The 24,023-nt window shown below is 46.1% G+C and overlaps 1 protein-coding gene across 4 annotated transcripts in view; it reads left to right on the top strand.

Moving 5' to 3' along the window:
• ZC3H7B (zinc finger CCCH-type containing 7B) overlaps positions 1–24,023 on the top strand; it is a 48,076-nt gene that overhangs the window by 11,160 nt on the left and 12,893 nt on the right. The window contains exons 6-17 of one of the 4 annotated variants that reach the window (XM_069002692.1): positions 2,252–2,332; positions 3,808–3,864; positions 5,222–5,264; positions 9,247–9,506; positions 10,959–11,307; positions 12,285–12,340; positions 13,247–13,409; positions 13,495–13,656; positions 14,510–14,715; positions 16,171–16,271; positions 16,952–17,133; positions 20,731–20,816. In XM_069002692.1, the coding sequence (XP_068858793.1) occupies positions 2,252–2,332; positions 3,808–3,864; positions 5,222–5,264; positions 9,247–9,506; positions 10,959–11,307; positions 12,285–12,340; positions 13,247–13,409; positions 13,495–13,656; positions 14,510–14,715; positions 16,171–16,271; positions 16,952–17,133; positions 20,731–20,816 (1,746 nt within the window). Of the gene's footprint in view, positions 1–2,251; positions 2,333–3,804; positions 3,865–5,221; positions 5,265–9,246; positions 9,507–10,958; positions 11,308–12,281; positions 12,341–13,246; positions 13,410–13,494; positions 13,657–14,509; positions 14,716–16,170; positions 16,272–16,951; positions 17,134–20,730; positions 20,817–24,023 lie in introns of all 4 variants that reach the window. The other 3 variants (XM_069002689.1, XM_069002690.1, XM_069002688.1) reach the window with 3 other exon arrangements.

Raw genomic sequence — 24,023 nt, 5'->3', positions numbered from 1 at the left:
TTTGGATAAAAATATCTCACATTTCACTTACTGATTGCTAAGGCAAAGTGGTCAAGCTTTTTATTTCTTGAGGAACATGCAAAGGTGTCCTTGACATCACATGTTGTAGTTATTTTTGTGTTCAGGGGTGTGTAAATTTTTTCATGCAGAGGGGACTATCTGCATATACTAGGAGCTAAATATTTTCCTGACAGTGCTTTTGAGCATCCTCTTAGGCCAGATACTGATCAGGAAACCAGACCGTGATTACATGGATTCAAGTGAGCACTGTGCTGATTTTGTTTCTGATCCATCACAGTAATGTTATTATAAGAAAAATGCATCTACCTCAGCAGGAGAAGTTAACTTCCCTTTATTATTAGTGTTATGGAAGCAATCTTTTGGAAGCCTTGTTAGCAGTTAGTTATTCTTTTTGTATAGCTTGTAAATTCTAGTTTCTTTGACTTGGCAGAATAGGGAGACCAAAAGGTATTAAAGTTACCATGTTTGGGGAGACCCAAGGAACTGTTTTATAAACAAACCCTTTGATTAACAGAAGCATCTAATATAGGTGTTCTTGTAAAGCCATATCTGGCTATATTTTACACTGCAGTTCAGCCACTTAATTTAATTTATATTTTAACCATATAGTTATGTTTACCTAGCTCTCATTATTATCATTACAATTATCATGGTCTAAAGACACTTTATCAAACTTCTCTGTGTCAGGGAAGTTCAGCCTAAAAAACTCCATATTGAGTGTTTTGCATTTCCTATTGTGTACTATTCAGCCTTGTAAATTAATGTACCCCATTGTCTTAATACCTACTTAACAGAAATCATAAGCCTTCTCTACATCAAACACAAGTCAAGCCATCCATCATTTCAGTCTTGTTTCCATTACCCTTGGGAGCACATGGGTACTTCCATCTTGCATTGCTATAATTGCTGAGAACTTTGTTGTGGTCAAAACAGAGCCTGTCTTTAAACTTCTGGTGATAAAGGATATGCCACTCATTTGGCTCACTCTGTCAGAGTTAACTTATTTCTGGGTGCAGGTACTCAGTACTGCTAGTTTGCAGAAGTGCTCAGCATGGTGAGGTTAATACTCCTCCATGGTACGCTTTTTTTTTTTGTATGGCATGGGGTGTTTTAGAAGAGGAAATGCACAAGCTAGATTTTGTTTTTACTGAGTTCAGTGATGATGGTGACAAGACTAGTGCTGAGGGTGTGGGGGAGTGAGTGCAATCAAAAAATGGCACTCCAAATTGAAGGGAAAAGTTGCTGATACAGCAGACTGGAAGAACCAGAGGCTTCTCAGTTGTTGAAAGGGAAAGGATTCAACCTGCAGGGAAGAAGGAGATTGGAAAGACCAGCATGGCAAGTAGAGAAGAGGGCAGACTTCAAGGATGGAGATGAGTGAGATGATGTTGAAACATTAAGGAGGGCTATCTCAGTAGGTTGGGCAGATACTTTTTTTCTTCTTTGTAAAAACTGTTAAAGTACTCCAATATTTTTGCAAACAGGGAGAGAGAGGAAAACAGAAGGAAGCAGTTGCTGGTGATATATAACTGTAGAAGACTGTGGCAGGTTGTTAGTCTGGGCAAAAGGCCCGTGGTGGTGTGTGAGTGGTCATGGACACTGGGTAGGGAGGACTGTAAAATGCCACACAATGGGGGAAGCTGAAGGATCTGCTTGACTAAGCTGAGGCAGTTTAACTGGAGCTGGATACAGTCAAAATGCCTTCTAGCTAGTAAGTTGAAAACTGAGACTTGGTTTCAGCTTTAAAAACAAACAAGCAAAACAGACTAGTGAGTCCTGTCTGCGTATCAAAACTGATTATTAGCTCTGCAGCTGGCAGAGAGGGAGGACATGCAGGCTCCTTCCCAGGCATGGAGACCTTGCGGAAGCTATATCAGCAGCCAGCCTTGGCAGCTCCTTCAGCCAACTTGCCAGCAGGACTCCTGAACCCTGTTTTCACAGAGTGGGTGCTTTGTTGGAAGCAGATATTTGATTCTGATTTTCTGCAGCATTGAATGAGCCTAGGGCAAAACTCCTGGTGCAACTGCAGCATCTTGGCAGGACCAAATGACAAGAATGCTGAAATCTGTCTGGACTCTCCTGGGGCTGCTCTGGAAATTATCTACCTGCTGCTGTCTAAAGTTGAGGCTTCTTGGTGCAGCCCAATGTGCATAACTGCATTCCTCCTCATTTCATTCTGTGTGCCACAAAGGCAAAACTGAAAGTGTCCTGTCAATGGTTTCATCCCCAGGATGAAAGCGTCACACAACTGGGACAGGAGCTTGCCCAGAAGCTGGGACTGAGGGTTCGAAAAGCATACAAAAGACCTCAGGTATGATTTCTTTTGTCTTAGAGGCTATCCTTTGCTTTCACAGATTGACTTTTGCAGAAGTGGTAGGTGCTGCTCTGCAGTTACAGACGTGTACACAGCCCTGCAAACTCTTTAGCAGGCTGCTGGCAGCCCTCCTTGTCCTGACCCTCTGAGTCACTTTGCCTTGACCCATTTCTAACCCCATTGCTGCTCTGTATCTACTGCCAGGATGTTTTCTGAATCCCCAGCTGAGCCGGGCTGGTGCTGTAGGAGAACCTTCCGATGCAGTAGATGCCTGTTTTTTATGCAGGAGAGGGACATGTGGCCTGATCCCAAAGCAGGTTTTGCATTACAGTCCTCTCCCTGTTACGGGATGAGAAGGATGGGATCATCTGCTGCATTGGATGACTGGTTTTGTAGTGCAGTGAATCTGAAGAGTTCCTGCACCATTTCTAGGCGTACACTTCTCTGTGGTGGGGGAAAGGATTGTGCTTTGAGAGAAACACGGGTACACACCTGGTCAGAAGCTAACTGGCGCCAGTGGCTGTATCTGTAACTTGGCTCTGCAAAGGAGTGCTGTAGGTGTTTAAATGTGCACCCTGGGATGGAGCTAGAGGGCGTCAGGCCGCTGCTAGCCATAAAGCTGCTCTCCCATAAAGCTGCCTTGGTCACAGGTTTTGTTCTTGGGAGCAGAGAACATGAGCTAGTAGTGGAGGCTGACATTTGCATTTGCATCCTCGGCCCCAGTCGCAGTGTGTTAAACAAACAGCGTGTTTCATCTCCAGAGGGGCACTTTGTAGCATGAGGTGGAGTGATTGGTGGGCATCTGGTTTGAAGAGAGCTTTTGGGGTAAACCTGGCTGTAACATGTTAATCCTCTCCCCAACAAACCTCATGTGTCATTTGCCTACCCTAAAAAAACTCCTTGATCTTGTAGCAGCTTTCAACACTCCCAAATGATTCTATGTCAAAGAAAGGGAACTTTATGGGGAAATACTTTTTGTAGCTGTTCACTGTGTTGGCCTTGCCACCTTTTTTGCTGCTGTCATGTTACTCAGCTGAGATGGGCTTAAACCACCTGTATATTAGAAATAGAAAAATTAAACTCTCCAAAATGCTTTTTATTATTTGAAATTTTGTGATTGGTATTTTGTTAGTACTTTGCGATCTCTTGTGTTGAGTTCCAGCTTTCACTCCAATACTGTAATGCCTTCCCAAAGTAGTAATTTCATAATGAAAAGCAAACCTTTCTGTTTGTCAAGAAGTTTTTTGCCTCCTGATTGTGGGTCAGATGTTCTGAGGTGTACAGAACAATCATATGTCCCTTTTCAGTGTTGACAAACATGTACCCATGTGTCACAATGGGGTAACCTTTTAGGGTGGCTTTTATTTTTGGGCAGTGCTTGGAAGGAAGCCATACTGTAACCCAGCCTTACCTAGCTTATGAGCATTCCTAGGCTGTATTCTGCTCTAAGACTGCTCTCTTCCTTGCAGCAGGAATTGGAAACATTCTCACTACTCAGTAATGGCACGTCAGTCAATTCGTCAAACCAGGTAGAGTGTGCATCCTGTCATTGTTAGTTTATGGATTGTGCTACTAGAATGTTTTAAGGTTTTATTTACATGCAAATTTATAATTGTCTTTTAGGTTTGAACTGTTTTAATTAGTGTTTTCTGCTTTTAAGGAATATTGCCAAGAAATTAATTTCTTTGAAAATATTTCTACTGATGTAATTTTTTATGTCAGTAATTAGATCACCAAAGATGCTTATTTTTCTTAGTTATTGTGAATGTTTGCTTTCTCTTGCATTTAAAATAAATTTTTGTTTTCAAGTTTTGCATATCTAACAACAATGCTAAATAAAAGTCAGAAAGTGCAAGTGCTGAAGAAATATACAAAATGAAATCCCGTGATGTACTGAGCAAGGTACATACACAGTTTTTGTATTGTTTGTGTTGTCCTGGGAGATCCAGCTAGGAAGGGCAGCACAAATACTAAGGTAAAATATAAGAAATTACTGGTTTCCTTGTTCTGCCACTGGGCAAAAAAACCTCCCAACAAACAAGCACTTGCTGTTTTTACAGGCTGTTTGGTACTTCACAATGCTTCTTAAAGCAAATGAACAATAAAACTGTAAACATTGTAATTTTGTTCAACAAGATGGGATACTAAAGAACTAGTTTACCTCTCACTGTTCAGTGATTTGGCTTAATGTCTTTCTAGTAAGGCCAGTGAGCTTTCTTTAATAGTTGTGCCTAGTTTTTAATTTGAAAATCTTTTCCTTTTGTAAGAATTGAAAATAGTGCAAAACCCATTGTAGTAGATGCAATATCGCAAGATAAATGCTTTACTTTTGCCTTTTTAAGCTTAAGCTAAAAGCATGCATACTTACCTCTGTTTGTGTTCCTGTAAAATATGGACTCAATTTATTCCTTGCCTTGAGCTCCAAGTCAGCAGTTGTCTTGGCAGAAACATTTTCCTGTTTCAAATTTACTGTAGAAGTTTGTGGTTGTTAGATTGCAAAATATGTGAACTAAGAAAAGGAACATTGTGTAAGATCAGGCTAATCAGATCTCCTATGCAGTGGGCTGACCAATTGGTGTGTCCTGGGGCTTGGGGCACAGTGTTGTCATCCACACACAAAATAGCCTATTCTATGTATGGAGTTGCTCACATGGTTGGATATTGTGCAGGCATGGTTTTCCTTTGCAGCAAAAGGGTTTGTTGGCTGTTGAAGGTAAACATGAATAGGTTCCTTGGATTAATGGCCTCCTAAAGTTCATTAATTTTACTGTTCTAGCACAGAAAGAGGCCATAAAGGAAAGTAAAGGGTCATATACATTTATGTCTACTTAAAGATTAATTTCTCACAATATTTTTCCTCTTCCTTTTCCTACATCCTCTTTGCAGACTACTTCCAATGGATTGGGCTCAATAGATGACATTGAAACAGGTAAAGATATCTCTCTGCTCATACTTTTGTGGCTTCAGTATGGTGTATGACCAGACTGGCAGGCTTGAGAGGTTCATCACCTGCATTTGTGTCTCTTCTGTCCCAGCTTTGGTGACTAGGAGAAGGAAAAAGTGGTGCAAAGCAGGAGTGTTTTTCTTGCAAAAACAGCTTTTTGTCCAGGCCCAGTGAAAGACACGTCTGGGAATTAAAAGGGTCTGCTGAGGTACACAGCTCTCTCCAGTTGTGCTTTCTTAAAGCTGTGCTTGGCAAAGCTTCTGAAACTCTGCTCCAAGCCAAAATAGTCCAGATAAAGTGAAGTTAAGGTTGTTTGTGCGCTAAGTGCGTATGGTCTTCCAAGACGTTGAGGTGGAGAAATTGAAAACAAAAGGAGTTGTGAGGGACCCAGGGAGAGCTGAGTTCAGGGTTAGGCATCCAGGAGGAGAAACATTCTCATGCTGGGAAACAAGTGACCTTAACTCTGCCCCTGTAGAAAGGCTTGCTACCTTTTGTGCTGGAACTCTGAAGTTCTGCCTCTGAGCACATCAGCCTTTATTCCTTTGTAAGGTAGCTCTGTGTGTCAAGCTGAGTGTGAGTACTTACCACCACAAGTAGCAATTGCTCTTTTTATAGAAAGAAACTAATTTCATTATTAGGGGGCTTTGGAAAACATTCTCTGTTGAATGCCAGTTCAGTATCTGATTGCTACACGAGATCATGAGTTCTGTGAATTAAGGAGAGTTTTTCACATTATCTTGCTGTGCTAAAATTAACTGGACTCCTACTACAGACTAATGAATGACTGCATCCAGTAAAATCTTTATCTAATCTGGATTTGGTGTAAGAGCAGCATGCCACCTTTGCTGCAGATTAGGCAGATAGAGCCTTTCCTGCTAGGAAGTCTTTGCAAAAGCACTGGAATTATGTGTTATCCCATTGCCCTGAGAGTGTTGTGCCTCCAAGACAGCTGTGGGTGCTGTGTACCCTGAGAGTTTCAGATACAAACTTTTTTTAGCAAGGATTTTTTTGTTGTTGTCTTGTTTTAAGATGCAAACTCTTGAAGCCCTTTCCTTGCATGTTTTGCTTGAAGTCATCTGATTAACTCAGCCCAGTCCTGCAGAGGGATCATGGCTCAGATCTGGCTTAGTATGGCCATCGGCCAGATAATGCACTAGGGAACCACTGCTGTTTTGGAGAGTGGAGCTAGAAACAATGCTTTTAAAAGCTCTGTACTTGCCCCTTGGGGACAGGCAGGTGTATGGCCAGAGAAGCTACCAGCTGGGGGGGCTTGGTATGGGAGACTTGGTTCATGGGAGTGTATGGATAAGACCCTCATTGAGCTTAGAATAGTACATGGGGCTGAGAGTGATGGCAGGGGCACAAATCAGCAGGTGTGGGTGTGTATGTGAGCTACTCAACAAGGAAAGCTCTTTTATTCTTTTAAGATGGAGCAAACGTTAGGGGAATGCAGAGGATGCATGAGCATTCTGTAAGGAGACTACGTGAGATGTGGGTATCACAGCTGGTCAGTGAGGTCAGCAGATGGGGTGTCCTGAGGAAAGCAGGAATGGGAAAGGAGAAATTGGAAAAAAGATTGGACAGAGTAGAGTGGGAGGAAGTGGCTGAAGGAATGACAGGATTTGGGTGGTCAGGGAGAGGGGAGTGGACATCTTCCCTCTTCCACTTGCAAGTGGTGGAACCTGTTGATCCCTGCTCTTCTCCTTGCCCTTCACATGCACTGAGCTGTGGGGGGTCCCATGTTATTGTCTGCCTTTTGGTCATGCATTCAGCTTTTATGGATTTGGGGCCTCTTAGGGTGTGTGAGGGCCTCTTTTCTTTGCTTCCCAGTCTGAGTGGAAAATGCAGGGCCTCATTCATTCTTCAGAGAAGGTCTGAACTGCTGGATCCTTTGGGGCCCTGTCATTGTGCACCCTTTTGCTCCCTGCCTGCACGTGTCCCCATCCCTTCCGGCATGTTCTGAACTTCTTCTTGGCCTCTGTAGGGATCTTGACAGTGCTCCAGATTTAAACATCTGAAAAATGGGAAGGCACAAGCCATCCCTTTGTACTGCAGGGAATCTGGCCAAGCTTCCAGCCATGAGGGAAGCTGGATGGCTGGCTCCCTGGCGGCTGGGGGTTCTGCACCAAAGGGAGATGAGACGAGAGAAGTCATTGGAAAGGGGGCATGGGGTTGGAGCTGAGCCTGCTTTGTGGGGCAGCTGCAAAACTAAGGACATGCACGGCCTTCCTTTGAGTTGCTTCCTGTGGGAAATGTACGCAGCTGCAGCACTGAAATCCTGTGTTGGATCCCATAAGGTACAACGTGCTTTTCTTCAATGGCATGCTTGAGGATATGGAGAGGGACCTGTGTCTGTTCCTTGCCACTTCCCCTGCTTTCCCTGTCTTTTGTCATGGCTCAGCCTCCAGTGCCTTGCACAGTGAACTTTGCTGTGGTCCATCCATGTGGACCACTCACTACAAATACTGGAGGAAAGGTTGCAGGGTTTGGTGCTCTGCTCCTGGTGGGGTTAGAGATAGGAGGGCATGCCTGTGTGTGTCATCTCTGCTGTTGTTTTGTTCAGGACTTGGGGGTTTGCTGGAATTGCTAATTTGCTGAGCTCTCTAAGAAGGCACCAGCACATTCCTGGGCCAGTGAACAAGGAGACAGTAACTGGGCTCACTCACCCGGTCCCTGATGCAAAGGGATGGCCGAGTTCTTGTGGGGGCTGAATGAACAGACCCGGTACAGAGAGGATGCAGCATTTCTTGCTGGATCAAGTTTTGTGTGTCTGAAGCTTGTCTAGTTTCTTTCCCAGTCTTATCAGTCTTTTTAATAAAAGCTGTTGTCTCTCCTTCCAAACTTTGCCTTGCTTTTATAGCCTTAGTCTGTTGCAGCTACAGCGCAGCCAATGGGAGGAGTGGGTGGAGAAGGTAGCATCTTTGTCTTATTTCTTTTCTTTTATTCCAGGACATCTGCACAGGGGCAGAATTAAGGTAGTTTGGGTGCTTGGCTTGAGAATTGCAAATGTAACACTGCATTTTCCAAATTTCTAATGTTTGAAATTTTTTTTAACCTTTACTTTTCTTGAGAATAAAATGCTCTTCTGTGAAGAATTTGTGCTTGCAACCTTAACTTCACTTAACAGAGGTTTATATTGCATGATGGGAACATCTTACTACTTCAGTAATTTACTGGAGAGGGGAAGAAACCTTAGAGAAAACCACCACCTCTTTCCTGCCTCAACCCTGCCTCACATGAGTTCCCAAGGGCATATTTGCTGATTTGCAGATGTTGAGGGGGAAAATGGGTAGCAACCTCCCACTTGTGGACATCAGAAAAGACTCAAGAGCAGGGAATTTACTTGGGTAAGGACAGCTGAGTGAGTCTGATGGGGATTTTTGGGACACATTGTTAGCACAACCTGATCTGATCTGAGCACTCAATCTCTGACTCTCCTCCCAACAGGGCCTTGTGTTTTTTCTCTTCTTCCATTTAGGATGCCTGGGTTTTTAGAGAGAGTGTGGAAGTAAGCAAGCTTTCAGCTGGGCTATCAAAGCTCCAAGGGGTAGAGAGGGCAGTGACCTCTGCCAAATGCATTAGTAATGAATATTAAAGAAAACACCAGGGAGTGGGTTATAGAGAAATTGGATCATGTGCCCCTGGCCTTTAGTCCTGGCCAGTTTGGAATTTGGTAACTTCTCGGCCACAGGCTTTGTGTTGTTCCTGGTTGCTGTACATGCTTGCCAAATCCTGACAGTCAGACTGGGCACTGGCCCTTAGAATGTATTTCAGCCATTGGTGAGCCATTGGAGAGTGGGAACAAAAATGAAAGAGCAAGTGCTCTTCAGATTAGAGCCTCTCCTCTCAGAAAATTGGTGAACTTGTTTTCTGTGATTTGTACAGCATTGGTTTTGCCATGTTGTGCTCTATTTGCCTCCTGCAAGGGGCTCTCCTGGTGACTGGCTCTGTTCTTCTCTCATCACAGACTATTCTATGGACCTGCAGTGCCTCCCAGCTCCTGTGGCCACCTCCATCCCTGTGAACGAGGGGCTGGCCCCTTTGCCCTCTGACTCAGATGCAAAGGGCTTGCCCACCTCGCTTCCTGCTGCCAGCTTGCTCCCGTCTCCAGACTGTGTACCCTTGCCAGTGCCTGAGAACGTGGAGGACTTCACAGATGGGGACATCATTGGGGAAGAACTAGACTCCCTCCTGGATTCCCTTGCTGAAGGGTCACCATACCCTCTAGTAAGAGTGGGCACTGCATGGGTCCCCTGCTTTGTTCCAAATAGGTCCTTGGAGGTCCTTGGAGCATGCTGCCTCTCTCTCTCTTTCTGTAATTCTTTTCTCCTATCTCTTCCTCTGGCAAAACTCATTCATTCTTTCCTTTATTTCTGCTACTGTGAGTGTGTAGAGTCCTCCTCCAAGCCTGCTCTGCTGTGTGCAACTTCAGGGAGCTGTCTCTCAAAAGATAGCCAAAGTACCCCTCCCCTGACATCTCCCTCAACCTGGCCTCTCATGTCCGTGAAGTTGAAGCAAGTCTGAGAGTAGAAATGAGTGTGGTGAAGCAGGAATGATGGATGTATTTTATACAGTGGGCATGCTCTAATCTTGTATTTTGTGCAGATTGCACTCAGCTCTTTGAACAGGTCTGGGAGCTGCATAGACAGTCTGTATTCATACTTATGTTGGATTTTAGTTGTCAGTGTTGCTTATGTGAGCCACCTTGGGTCTGGAGGCAATATACTGATTTTTGTGTTGGAAAAGCCCTGATGAGAGGTGCCATGAGTCCTGATCATTATCCTGACCTCAGCACTGTGTGAACTCAGCTGCATTGTTTCTCAACCTGAGCTGGTTTAAGTGCCCAGCACAGGGCACTGCCTTGCAGACTGATGAACTCAGGTATCCCAACACCTCCTCAGGGATCCTGGTCCAGACTGTTTGCAGTACAGAAAAACTGGAAGGTCTGTGGCAAGTCTGCAGGTGGATTGAGCTGCCAGGTGTCCTTTTGCTCCAGCTAGTACAATCCTTCACTGAGAGCCTGTTGCTCTCTGTTGTCATGGTTTAACCCCAGTCAGCAACTAAGTACCAGACAGCTGCTCACTCTCTTTCTTCCTGCCCCTTCCCCAGTGAGGAGGATAATTGAAAAAAACCCAAGCTTGGGGCTTAAGATAAAAACAGTTTAATAAGTGAAACAAAATAAAATACAATATTGACAACAACAATTATAATAGAAAAGGAGGGAGAGGAAGGAATAAAACCCAAGAGAAACAAGTGATGCACATTACAATTACTCAGCACTTACTGACCAATGCCCAGCCTTCCCTGAGCAGCAGTCAGTGACCCTGACCAACTTCCCCCAGTTTATATTCTGGGCATGATGTTCTATGGTATGAAATATTCCTTTGGCTTGTTCAGATCAGCTGTCCTGGCCATGCTCTCCCCCATCTTCTTGTGCACCTGCTCACTGGCAGAGCATGGGAAACTGGAAAGTCCTTGACTTAGAATAAGCACGACTTAGCAATAACCAAAATATCAGTGTGTTATCAGCATTATTCCCATGCTGAATCCAAAACACAGCGCTGTACCAGCTACTAAGAAGACACTTAACTCTGTGCCAGTCAAACCCAGGACATCTGTTTTCACTCTTTGCTCCTCAATACTAATTTGCTATTTATCCTCCTTCCTGCTCCCCTGAAGTCTCTGGTCCAAGGCACCATTCCTACCAACCTGCCAACAGAGATGCCCCAGTTGATTCCTGTGTTTCCGGGGGGAACTCCGCTGCTGCCTCCAGTTGTGACAGCCAGCATCCCTGTCTCCACTCCTCTGCCACCTGCCTCCTTTGGCCTGGTGATGGATCCCACCAAGCAGCTCTCCTCCTCCTCTGTCCTGGATGCCTTCGAGGCTCCACCAGGAGGAAGTGGCGGCTCCACTTTAGATTCGCTGGATTCCCTGGATCTGCTTCCATACACAGATACACGGCTTGATGCCCTGGACTCCTTTGGGACAAGCAGGGGATCGCTGGATACCTTGGATTCCTTTGCCATTGGTAGGTGCGGGGTGATGAGGTTTTGTGTTGCCTTAGCTGGGAATGCTTGCCAAAATTATTTCCTTCAATGCTGAGGAAATCTGTCATGTAGCTTTCTCTGCTGGTGTGGCAGAACAGGAATATAAATGTGGAAGAGGGCAGGGAATTGTCTTGGACAGAGTAACTGATATGTTTAACTCAAGAGTAATGAGGAAGGCTGTAGGTGTGTAATCCCAGATAACCAGTACGTGCATGGAGTGAAATCTAAAGAGGAGGAAGGAACACAGAGGTGTATAATGATGAGTGGTGAGATTTAAACTTGGCTTGGTGTCCAGAACACCTCCCTTGGCACAATTTGCTGTACTATAGCATGATTCCTCCACCCCCCTCCTCAATGACTCTTTGACATTTTGCACAAAGTGAGCAGAATGGTGATGGCTGTTTTAGATGATACAGGACCTTGTTGTGCTGGGCAGAATGGTAGAGGCCAAGGTAGGTCTTTCCCATCTCTGGATTCAGGGCAATGGGTGTCCTCTTGAATGGGGCTCTGCACTCTCATGTCACAAGGAGAAAAGCTGTGAAGGATGGTGGGCAAAGACTAAGTCCCCTCCTGTTCAGGAGGGAAGTGGACTACTTCTTGGTAACTTGTTCCCAGTATTGCAGTATATTGGCAGCAAAAGTTTGAGAACAGCAGAGATTGGCCAGTTAGCACTTGAACACTCGCATTCACCTCAGTTTTGGGTTGCCACTTTAGGAATGCTGGTGCTCACCAGCATAGAGTTGGGTTCAGTAGGATTTCTGGGACAAGATGGCCTTTCCTGGGGTTTTTCCAAGTCTAGACAGATGCTTTGGGAAGAAAGTATTAAAACATTATGAAATAAATAAAGCAAATTCATTTATTAAGCTTTTGTTTGTCCATTTATGAGTAGAACTGCCTCTGAGAGTGAAATTATTGTTTTTGTTTTGTGGGCCTCTTTTCCCCTTCTTTTGCCTAGAAGAAACTAGCTCTCAGGAACTGCGACACCCACCTGGCAGCCAAAAACCAGCCCCAGTGGTGAGTGAGCTACTGCCCCGTGCTGACGTCCCAGGGGGCTCTGGAGCCAAGGTAGTAGTGGTGGTAGTAGTGGTCACTTGGGTGATGTAGGTAATTTGGGCACCTCTTCTTACCCTGCCCTGGTGAGTGTTGCCTCCCATGTTGCGGCAAGGCAGGTAAAGATTCCCCCAGAGTCAGTAGAAAGACATTTGTTCCATCTTTGTTTTTATCCATAACTGCATATTGCCAATGTAAACATGGTGTGACCAAGGTTGTAGGGTCAGCAGGGGATCATGGAGGCCGGTGTCCCACTGTATCTGGCAGCCACATAATGCTCAAGGATGGGGCAGAGCAAGCCAACTTTGACTTCAAGCTACTAAAGTTCTTTGCTGCTCTCTGCCCCGTCAGGAGCCTTCTCCAGATGTTCTGCCTCTGTCCTATGTCTCCAGTCTTGGAGAAAAAGGGGAGGATTAGCAAGCTTGGAACGGAACTTATTCTTGAGTTCCTATCACCTGCTGGCCCTATTAACATCAATGTGAATGTCCCTGAAAATTGACTGATAAGCAGTTTGGGTTTTTTCTTAGGTTGGGATAAGGTTGATTTAAAAGTCTTTCATTGCAGAGTAGGTTACAGTGGAAGGAATGGGAAGGAGTGAGGGGGGCATTTTGTTCTGTGGCTCACGATAGAAAACTGAGGTCTCTTACCAGCAGGAAAGAGGCCTGTATTTGAACTGAACATAGCACAGTGTTCATTCTCTTTGTAAAAGTTGCATGCATCTCTTCTGGAAATGTCATTTCAGATGTGAACATTTTGATGAGAGAGGAAATGAAAAGGTTTTGAGAGACTGGAGCAGGGCAGGGGGTTAGAGAGGTTTCTTGCCCATATGGTTGCAGAGCTGAACAGAGAGGTATGTGTGTTTTCACTCAGGTTAGCCTTGGTGGAGTGAGTCACCCAGCTGTCCCCAAGGCCACCGAGCACCTGCTGTCCCAGCCAGAACCAGTAATGCCCAACACGGCCCTGCTGGTGAAGAACCCCCTGGCATCTACTCATGTTTTCAAACAAGCCTGTCATATCTGCTACCCCAAAACAGGTGATGCATTTGCTTTGCCACCAGAGCACTGGCACAGACTGGGAATTGGCTTTCCCCAGGCTGATGGGGTTATTCTTTCTGGCAGGGCCCAAGGCTGGTGATTACACCTATCGGGAAGGCTTGGAGCACAAGTGCAAGCGGGACATCCTGCTGGGCAGGCTGAAGAACTCGGAAGACAAGACCTGGAAGAGGATCCGTCCTCGCCCAACCAAAACCAACTTTGTAGGATCCTATTATCTGTGCAAAGGTGATCTGTGGCGGTTGGTCACTGGGAAGGGGCTGTGTAAGGGGAGACTGGAGGCAAATTCTGTTGGATATTGCCTGCTGGCTGTAGGGTCTCCCGTCCCATCGGTAGCCTATGGACTGGATGGCTCAGTACAGTGAAGGGCAATGAGCTGCTGTGCTGTGAAGAGCAGGCAGCTTCTAAAGTGGTGGAGCAGAAGAGTTCCAAAGGCTCAGTGAGGTGCTGCGCACAGTCGAGCGCTCAGAGCTGCTCTGCTGACATGGGCTTTACTGAGAACCTGCCCCCTGTATGTGTGCTCACATTAGTCCCACTCAACCCAGCTGCCCCATGGCAGGGCTGTGGTTCTGCCTAGGGAAAAGCATTCTCTTCCTGCTCCTTTGCTCCAGCCCATCCCACCATGCATGCAGACAGTGTGACCAGACTGGTTCTCTGAGGCAGTGTCATTACAGAGTACCTAATAAGGTACTGGAGAGATTGCAAGAGCCAAGCTAAAATGGCTCCTTACTGCTGGGCCTATGGGAGAACTTAATCTGTATTGGCTTAAAAAGGGGTTAATTAAGTCATGATCTGTCCCTGGCCAGGCACTGAATTAAAGCTGGCCTCTGTTTTGAGATGGTTTCCCCCATAGCAGCATTACTGGAGACTGTCACCATTCAGTAGTTTTCATTAACTTTCCCGAATGTCTTGATATAGGTGAACTTGGGAGGAGATGTCTTTTCCTTTTTCTTTTAGCTCTGTGTTTTCTTGCTTTCAGTTCCTTGTGAGGCACGGGCAGTGGGAGGAGATGAGAGAGAGTTTAATTTCTGACTGGGCCGCCCTGCCTGTGTGGTGGTGTGTGCTGTTTGTTGCTTTGTAGATATGCTTAACAAGCAGGACTGTAAGTACGGGGATAACTGCACCTTCGCGTACCACCAGGAAGAGATCGACGTGTGGACGGAGGAGAGGAAGGGGACCCTCAACCGTGACCTCCTCTTTGACCCACTAGGTGGGATCAAGCAGAGCAGCCTCACAATTGCCAAGCTCCTCAAAGAACATCAGGGCATCTTCACCTTCCTCTGTGAGGTACAGAACTGGTGGGAGGGGGCAGGCATCCATCATCACTTCAGTATGTATCTGGACCACTGATATGTTGATAGTTGCCACCACAAAAATATGGTGGGATGACTCGCACAACTGGAGTGCTGCAATGATGGCTGTAAACTCTTCAGGAGGGACAGGTGAGGAAGGAGAGGCAGCAGGGGAGCCCTGTGTGTTAGGGAGTGTTTTGACTGTCTAGAGTTTAACGATGACGACGATAGGGTTGAGTGGTTACGGGTAGGAACTGGGGGAAAGGCCGACAAGGTGGGAGTCTGTTACAGACCACCCAACCAGGGTGAAGAGGCAGACAAATTATTCTATAGGCAGATGGGAGAAGTCTCATAATTGTTGGCCCTTTTTCTTGTGGGGGACTTCAACTTAACCAGGTGTCTGCTGGAAGTACAACACAGCAGAGAAGAAACAGTCCAGGAGGCTCCTGGAGTGTGTGGAAGATAACTCCTGACACAGCTGGTGAGGGAGACAACTAGGGAAGGCGTCCTCTGGGCCTGTGGTTTGTGAACAGAGAAGGACTGGTGGGTGATACGATGGCTGGAAGCCATCTTGGGCACAGCAATCATGCAATGATGGAATTTTCAGTTCTTGGAGAAATAAGGAGAGGGGTCAGCAGAGCTACCACCTTGCCACTTCACCTTCTGAAGGGCAGACTTTAGCCTGTTTAGGAGCCTGGTTGACAGAGTACTGGAGGGGGAAGGAGTCCAGGAAGGTTGGACATTCTTCAAGAAGGAAATCTTAAAGGTGCGGAGTAGGCCACCACCTGTGACTCTGTATGTCCCAGCCAGTGCCCTGCTCCCAGAAGGACAGTGATCACTGTATGCAGCTGTGTAGGAGAAAGGAGTTTTCCTCCTTAGCCCTGCAGCTGAACCAGGTGCTTACAGCCTCATGGGATCACCTGTCTCTTCCTCCATCTTGAGGTGTTGCTTTGAATTGTAATTTAGCTCCAGTTACTTTAGAAATCGGAATTCCGTAATGCAAAAAATGCCCACTTGATGTCTGTCCAGAGCTCCTGAGTTGGTCAGTTAAGAATTACCTCATATCATCTTAATGCTCTGCAGCACAGAGTTTCCCTTGTTGGCAGCACATGTAAAAGGATGTGTTCTTTGCTGTGAAGTGGCTGTTCTTTTGTTTCTCCCTTGTTCTTGTTCTGTTGTCTAACAGGGAAAGAATATGCGGCTCTGACCAAAATTTTTCCAACCACAACGGAAAATTCTGTTGAGAATAAGCCAAAAAGTTTTGTCTGGAAGCTTTCCCAGAGATTGACTTGCTTTATTTTAAAGCCCTACCACAAATTTTCACCACACTTCTTTCTAACTTTGAACATTAGAATAGGCTGGCTCTGGTTCTTCTTCCTCTTCCAAGTGAAGTCGCTCTGGTTCACTGCTCTCTAAGATTTTCCCAGTATGCTAATTCTTCTCTTCTCAGATTTGCTTTGACAGCAAACCCCGGATTATCAGCAAAGGGACCAAGGACACACCATCTGTCTGCTCCAACCTTTCTGCAAAACACAGTTTCCATGACAACAAGTGAGTGAACAATTTTTTCTCCTGATGGGAACCATCTCTCACAAGTCCAGCCAGTTTAACTCCAGGGCTCTGGTCTCTTTCTTCCTTTCTTCCCTATGGGTTCTAATCATAGGACAGCTCAAATCATGATAAATAGCACCATGAGCTTCACCCTGCATGTTTGCTCCTGGTGCTGAGGGATTTCAGGCATCAGCAAAGCCGTTTGGAGTCAGTCTGTTAAGTTTTCTATTGACTTAATTTGCCTTTCAGTTTGGTCTTTACAAAAAGGTCAAAACAAAGATCCTCTAGCTCAAGATCCTGCCTCTGACTGTCTGGTAGTGAATGTTTAGGAAAACAAGTATAACAAACATGTCAACTACACAGTCATACAATTCCTTCGGTTCCTGGCAACCTGAAACATAGGGAGTTGCTGAACCGGAGGAGTTGGTATCTTTGCTGTGTATTTTGAAATGTCTGATTCTCTGAACTTAAGCAGAGCATCACCCATGTGCTGAAGGTGAAAATAACTACCCAGGCTTGATAGGGTGGGAGGGCAGGGGTTTGCTTTTCCCAGAGGAAATCTGTCTCTCCTGGAATCAATTTGCTTGTGTCCTTTTCCTGCCCAGTCAAATGTCTAGATGTCATATGTAAGGAGGAGGTGGGGAGGGTTTGATCCACTGGTGCTTCTTGTTTTTCTGCAGGTGTCTGGTCCACATTGTGCGTTCCACCTCCCTGAAATATTCCAAGATCCGTCAGTTCCAGGAGCACTTCCAGTTCGACGTGTGCCGACATGAGGTGCGTTACGGCTGCCTGCGTGAGGACAGCTGCCACTTTGCTCACAGTTTCATTGAGCTCAAGGTCTGGCTGCTGCAGCAATATTCAGGTGAGTGTGACTTGGCTGGTGTTGTGTATACCTGAGTTTCTTCCAGTGTGTACCCAGGGCCAGTTGAGAGGGGAAGAAGGTGATTTGGGAGTACTGAGATGGTGTCACTCACTTGTGCATATTACTTATTCTGCCTCCTCAGGGACACAGAAGAGAGGACCAAGGTGTTCTGTGAGGTGATTTGGCCCTTGTCCATTTACAGGAACAGTGTTGTTATAATTTGCAGACCAGAAAGCCTTTCCCTTGGGACCAGCTGAATAAATTAAAATTATAATTAGGTAGAGCTGAATCCCAAGAGGTGTTTGGTGCTTAGATCTTGTGCAAATGGCAGTTGGACTCCTGAGTGAACATCTGCTGCAGTGAGAAAGGCAGCATATACAGGTGACAAAGCAGTTGGTTATATAAAGAAGGCTGTGCATCTCCAGTTTCTCAAAACCAATTCACCAACAGCAAGATAATTGGTGTTTCCCAAAAAGCCTTTGATGACATGCCTCAGGAGAGGGTTTTACAGAGATTGTACTCAGGGAAAGCATATAATGGCACTGTCACATCTAGCACTTTCAGTCCTGTCTCTTTGTCTGTCTGACATATTGGAAGTTTTCTCTGGCTGCTCTCCTGTTGGCTGTGTAGATACTGGTCCACCCACAGTGCTACCTACATGCTTTTTCACCACAGGGTCTCATTTAGTGCAACACCCAGCCTGCTAATGGGAGTACTTCGGAGAGGAAACACATTATGGATGTTTCTCACCATTCTTTGATGTCATAATTGATGTTTAGATAATTGTCCTTGGCCCTGGCTTCAGCTCATGAGGGACAGTGATGAATAAGTAGCACACTGTGGCAAATGCCATCTTTAATCTTTCCATTTGCCCTCATTTACTTATGGCCTCAGGAAATTAAAAAATTACAGCTCTGGAGTTTCTAAGATAGCACATTGCCTGTGAGTCGTGGGCCACCATTGCTGCCCATTGCATGCTTGTGATACTGCTCATTGTACTCTGGGCACTCTAATATTCAAGTACCTTGCTTTTTTCCCCATCCCATGTTGGTTTATTTTTGTTGTTTTGGTTTGGTTTTGTTATTTGAAAAATTTCTTTGCTTCCTTCTTCCTTCTCTCTCTGTTTCTTCCTCTTCATCCTGCAGAAGAAATAGACTGATTTTTTTCTTCTTGCCTTCTTTACTTGAAGAAATGATTTCAAAGGGGAAGCTGAGGAGATGAAACAAGCCATGAGTTAAGCTGCAGAGGTGATCATTAAGCCTTGTGCTTATTTCCACCTTTTCCAACAATAGGAGAGATGTTATCTTGTGGGATTTTTTTCTGCAGGGCTGTATATATGAGTCTGCTTTCCTTGTGAGTTTGCCTTCCTGGAGTAGTAGTTTATTACCTCTCCTAAGTGTAGCCTTCGTTATGGAAACCGAGATTAAAGGCAGTTGTTGCTATTCTCTGGGAATGCTTTAGCTTTGGAGCAGAAAGTTTCATTTGGGCACTATTTGCTCAGCAAGAATAGGAAGAGGGCAGCTTACATTTGAAACACTTCACAGCCATTTGAGCAATTACAGAGCTTTTGGCTTTGTTCATGGGGATAAAGGATTGTATTAGTGGAGTAAAGGTTCCCAAGATCTGAAAATTGGACAGGCAGGACTATTTTCTTGTTCACTGTGGCTTTTTACAGACATCTCTTGCTATCTTCTTACACCAGTGGTAATAACAAACTCTTTGTCTTCACAAATGATGTTGCAAAAGATGCTGAAGTATTATAAGTACTCAACACATGGGCCTTTTGGTTCCCAGATCATTTCTTTGTAATGGTTCATGCTTTGGAAAGCTGGTAGATTGGAAACCATCCTTTCACATTTGGGAGGGTTTTTCTTTCCCAATCACCACATTTCTAGACTGTATTGTTGAGTTAGTTCAGACTTCTGGAACTGGAAGAAGGCAGTCACAAGAACTACATTTGAAATTCAGTCTTCTGACAAGACCTGTATATGCTTCTCCCTTTGGTTCTACACCCCAAGGATTACAGGTGTGCAGAATGGAGAAGGTGGGAGCTGCTTCAGCCTTTTCCCTGCCAGGTCCAGTGCAGCATGTTAACTTTTTGATGCAGTTTTCCCAGCTTTAGAGGTTTTGTCCCCAAAGTACAAATCAGCATTGTGTCCAACGCTGGAGTACTTGGACATGGAAGAGGGAATTGCAGTTTTTCCAACTCTACACCATTTCTTCTGGGATTAATGGTTAAGAAGTAGAATATTCACCAACAGCTCTGATCTGTGAGCAGTACCAGCTATGCAATAGCTGCCATTTTAAAGGCCTGAGCAAATGTTCTTGAAGAATGATGAAGTTCCCTGAATGCTTTTCATCCTGTTCAAGCCCTGTGCAAATGGCAGTAGTGTTGCCTGACAGGGACATGAACAGCCAAAATCACAGATAGGAGAACTGAGGTCAGGAATGCTGTAACTTACCCAAGCTACACACAGCCTAAGCTGAGATGAAAACTTGTGTTCAGTGGCCCTTAAGTTCTGGAACATGTTGTCTCCCAGATCAATGGTTGTGTTTATGTAATACTCCTGGGCAACACCTCACTTCAGTAATAAAAGCTGTAGGCATTAGCAAAGCAATCAAATTTGCAATGTCTGTGTTCTGGGGATATTGCATCAAGGCCTTCCTCAGCACCCCCCTTGTTGCAATCAGCTGCCTGTGCAAGATACTTGCTTCAGTTTGTTTTGGCAGCTGTCTTGAGTCTTTAGACCACTTAATAACTTGAACACCCATCTAGCTGGCTGGTGCTAACAGAGGCTGTTCCCTCACCACTTGAGCTGGTCAGGAGCTAATTCCTTTGATAAAGTCTGGCCAATCCTTTCTCTCGTTGTCTGATGTTGTATTTCTAATATCTGAGACCTTGCAGATCTTTCCTTGCTTGTTACTTACTAGCAGCTGTTTCTTGGTTGGTTTTGCACTGTCGGTCTTTCCTTGCTGCCTTGGTTGTGCTTGGTGTCTATATGTGTTGAATTTCAACTTTCCTCTTCACTTATTGATTAATGGGGAGCCCCCTCAACTTGAAGGTGTAACAGGATAATTAAAAATCCCAGCAGGTAATAGGTGAAGCTTTTGGAGTCTTGGAGATGCTAGATGTCTCATTGGGTATCTCTGATCTACCAAGCTAGAGGCAAAACCTCCATATACCACAGATCAACAGGAACAAAGCATTGCCTTTGGGACCTTGGTACAATCTGGTGATATGGTGTTGGGGGACAGCCTTGGTCAAGCTCTTGACCCTAGTGAAGAATTACTGGCTTGGAGGCAGTGTCTGGGTCGTTTGCAGACTGCCTGAGCAGAAAGCCAGGTCTGAACAAGCCCAGGAGACCAAACTCTTCTCCTTTTGTTTGGCATGTGTAGAGAGTAGCTTCCTTAGCAAAGGATTAGACATGTTCTGTGGTGGGTCCTGTCACAACTCAGTCCTGACATTACCAGGGGGACTGTTGGGAGCTGTCAGCCCCTCAGGGGTTACTAAGCCCAAACTAAGAAGTCCTACAACCCCTCCCTCTCTCCTCTTGGCCAAAGCAGTGTGGCTCAGTTCTGTCTCCTTTTTGTTCCCAGGAATGACCCATGAAGATATTGTGCAGGAGTCTAAGAAGTACTGGCAGCAGATGGAGGCACATGCCAGCAAACCAGCCAACAGCGTGGTAAGTAAGGCCCATCTAAGGCTTGGAGCCTGATTTTGCTCCCAATGTTACAGCCCTTTCTCTCCTTTTCTCCCACTGCTGTGCCTGACAGGTCCCAGGCAGACCGGGATGGCCATTGAGGTGGAGGACAGCTGAGAGCTTTCTTGGTTGCAGTGCTGGTTCTGAGCTTTGTGCCTTGTTTTGCAGTGTTGTTATCTGCTTTGTTCCCTGCTAGGGTGAAGCCTCCAGGTCACCGAGGGCAACACACAGAGAATGGTGTTTCCTGTGACACCTTGCTGGTGAAACTGGGAGATCTTGGGGCAGTGGCCACACAGTGGGGACCAAATGTGTCCTGCTGCCCTTTAGTGGCCAAGGGAGCATAGAACTGTTTGAAGGACTCTTAAGGAATGACTCATGACCAATAGGACTGATCTAAATGCAGGAGTGGGTGGAACTGGCAGCCCAGGTGCTCTTGAGGCGGGGCAGGTGGTGCTTTACCAGGAGGAGACTGGGAGCTTTGCCTTTATTTTGCCACTTTGCCTCTCAGTGTGGAGGGCTGCACCCTCCAGCACTGCCAAGAGCATACCAGGGCAGTGCGAGAGGGGTTACAAGCAAAGGGCTCTTCTTTGTTTACTTTCTTCCATCTTGTTGGCTATGGGCAGGGCTGCTTTAGCCTTTTTTTTACCCCACAGGGGATTTCTGTACTGTAGGAGCAGAGCCCTTCCAGTGAGGACAATTCCCAGTCCAGTCCTGAGGTTGAACTAAAGCAGTTTTTGCCATCAGAACAGGGAATTTTTGCCATTAGAACAGGAGAATAGTGGGGAAAGTGTTGTAAATCCTTTTTGTTCCCACTTGACAGCTTTCTTCAGCCTTGGTGAGCCTATGCTTGCCATCTCTTGGCCTGTGCCTTACTGTCCAAGCAAGAGTGTTTCACCTTTGTGTGGGACCTGTCACCCAGGAGTCCCTCTGCAGAGATCAGCACCAAGTGCAGTCTGTGAGCACCCTGCAGAGGAGGTGGTTTATAGCAGAGGAATCTGAGTTACTCATGTGTGATGTTTAGCTGCTGTTTTTTGTCTTGGTTGTGTGTCAACAGAAGTGTTCTGAAGGCTGTAGGGCACTGATGCTGGGGAAGCATCTGTGGGAAGGTCTGATGGGGATAGCTTACCCCAACAGGAAAGATGCAGGTGACTGCACTGACACTTGCAGTGGGCTCCGTGTCCTCCTATGCACTGGTTATGCTGCATGAGATGAATTCATCCTCCAGGGGATGCTCAGCAATAAACCTGTGCAGCTGTTGTGGTCTGAAACGGTTGGAGGAGAGGAATGGGAAGCAGCAGTCCAGAATAACCAAGGTCTCTAGTTCCCAAAACTGTCGGACTTGCTTAAGGAATATGTTCTAGCCTCTCAGGAAGCTGAGCATGACAAGTTTCTACATCCTGTATTATATGAGAAGTGAGCCTGGATGATCTGAATGGTCCCTGCAACCAGAGCTGGCTGTGATCTCTTTCTGCCTGGTGTGGGGACAGAGGCAGTGGCCTGAATCTCCACATGGGAGGAAACTAAGTGTGAATTTGCAGCAGTTTGTGACAGCAGTTGCATTTATATCAGCAATCCCTGTTCCATGTGTGCCTTGCCCCAAGAGCACAGTCCAGAGATTGGTTCTGTCCTGCCTGCTGTAAATCTACCTGTATTTTCCAGAAAGCTCTGTCTTGCCATTCTCTGTGCATAATGAGGGGATAAAAAAAAGATAAATGGACAGCTATTTTCCTGTAAGCTTTGCAGCTTCAAACTCACCTTTGTCTGGCGGTGCTGCTGCTGGAAGAATAAGCTACACAGCAGGCATGGTCAGAGCATGTCCTCTGAAGCACGTGGAATCTGGATGCTAAGGGTTCCATTTCTGGCTGCTGGGGCTTGCAGGGGGCAGAGGATTGGGAAATGAAATGCCAGAGCCTGCTACATTAGGGGATGGGCAGAGAGCTACAGTTTCTGGGCCTTGTGGGCTGTGCTAGGGCTGATGGCCAGTGGCAAAGTCTGGCTGTGCCCCACAAATGCCTGTCGCAGAGCTGGACTACACCCACCACCCTTCCAGGGTGCAGAGGCAAAGCAGCAGCTGTGTTGGTACAGTCAGAAAGTGCCTACCAGCAGCACCACCAGCTCTCTGTAGGGATTGGCAGCCAGGCACTGGCACTGTGCAGGGAGACAGCCAAGTCAGTCAGATGCATCTGTTTGCAGTAGCACACCATGGCTTTGGCAACAGCACGTCCTCAGCCAGAGGGCTGTGCTTTGGGATGAGACCCTGGCTTGCTGCCGAAGACCCTGCGGGCAGGACTAGCTATCTGTTGAGAGATGTTTACTTTTGCCATTGTTTTTTCCTGTCCAAGCAGGCTAATGTGACTCAGAGTTTTCTCAGCGTCCTTCCAGCTTTCAAAGTTGGCTCCATGGCAAAGACAACTTCCCAGGAGTGCTGTAAAAACAGACCCCTCCTTCCCACCATCCCGTGTGATCTACTCTCACTCCAGTGCCCTCTAGTCAGTGGAAGCAAAGTCACTCTGGGGGATTTTGCTGCAGTTTTGTCACAGCTGCCAGTTGGACTCAGCACCTGGGGCTGTCCAGTTGTGGAGAACAGAGGCAGGCAGCATGCAGGGGCCCAGTAGCTGTGACAGTGAAGGTCAGGAGGCTTAGCAAGAAATGAAGAATGGAGATACATTGCTTGCCAAGCGCCTGCCGGCAATCTTGCACTTGGCCCCACAAATTTGGCCTCACAGCAGATGCTGTAGGAGTAAACCCAGTGGCCACAGATTGAAGAGCCGGTCAGCAGGAGGGGCTGTTGTAGGGAGCTGGATGTCCTCCCATCACATCCCTGCAAACTGAGGGGTTCTAGCCCTCATTTTTTCTGGTTTTCAAGAGCTGTTTTGTTTTTATTCCCCTAGCCAGCTGCAGAACCCCCATGAAAGCTGACCTCAGAATTATCAATTTAGGCATGGAGAGGAAAAAAAGTCTCCAATAAGGAGTACTTGCATCTAAGTCCTGCTCACTCAGTTAGGTCGCTGAGTAACCTAGGCTCCTCATATAGTCCCCTGAGCCATGTGGCTCCTCCAGAGAAAATTTCAGTGTTGCTGAGAGGGGTTCCTGAAGCTGGGAGACATGAGTGGCCATGCAGGGTCTGTTGCTTTCTGCAGAGCCTGAAGTGGAGAGCTGTCGTGCCAAAGACTTGTATTTATTTGGTTG

Source organism: Aphelocoma coerulescens, chromosome 1A (genome assembly GCF_041296385.1).
Source record: "Aphelocoma coerulescens isolate FSJ_1873_10779 chromosome 1A, UR_Acoe_1.0, whole genome shotgun sequence".
In the NCBI taxonomy this organism is placed as follows: Eukaryota; Metazoa; Chordata; class Aves; order Passeriformes; family Corvidae; genus Aphelocoma; species Aphelocoma coerulescens.
The sequence above is the reverse complement of the archived record's forward strand: the minus strand, read 5'-3'. Positions and strand labels throughout refer to the sequence as shown.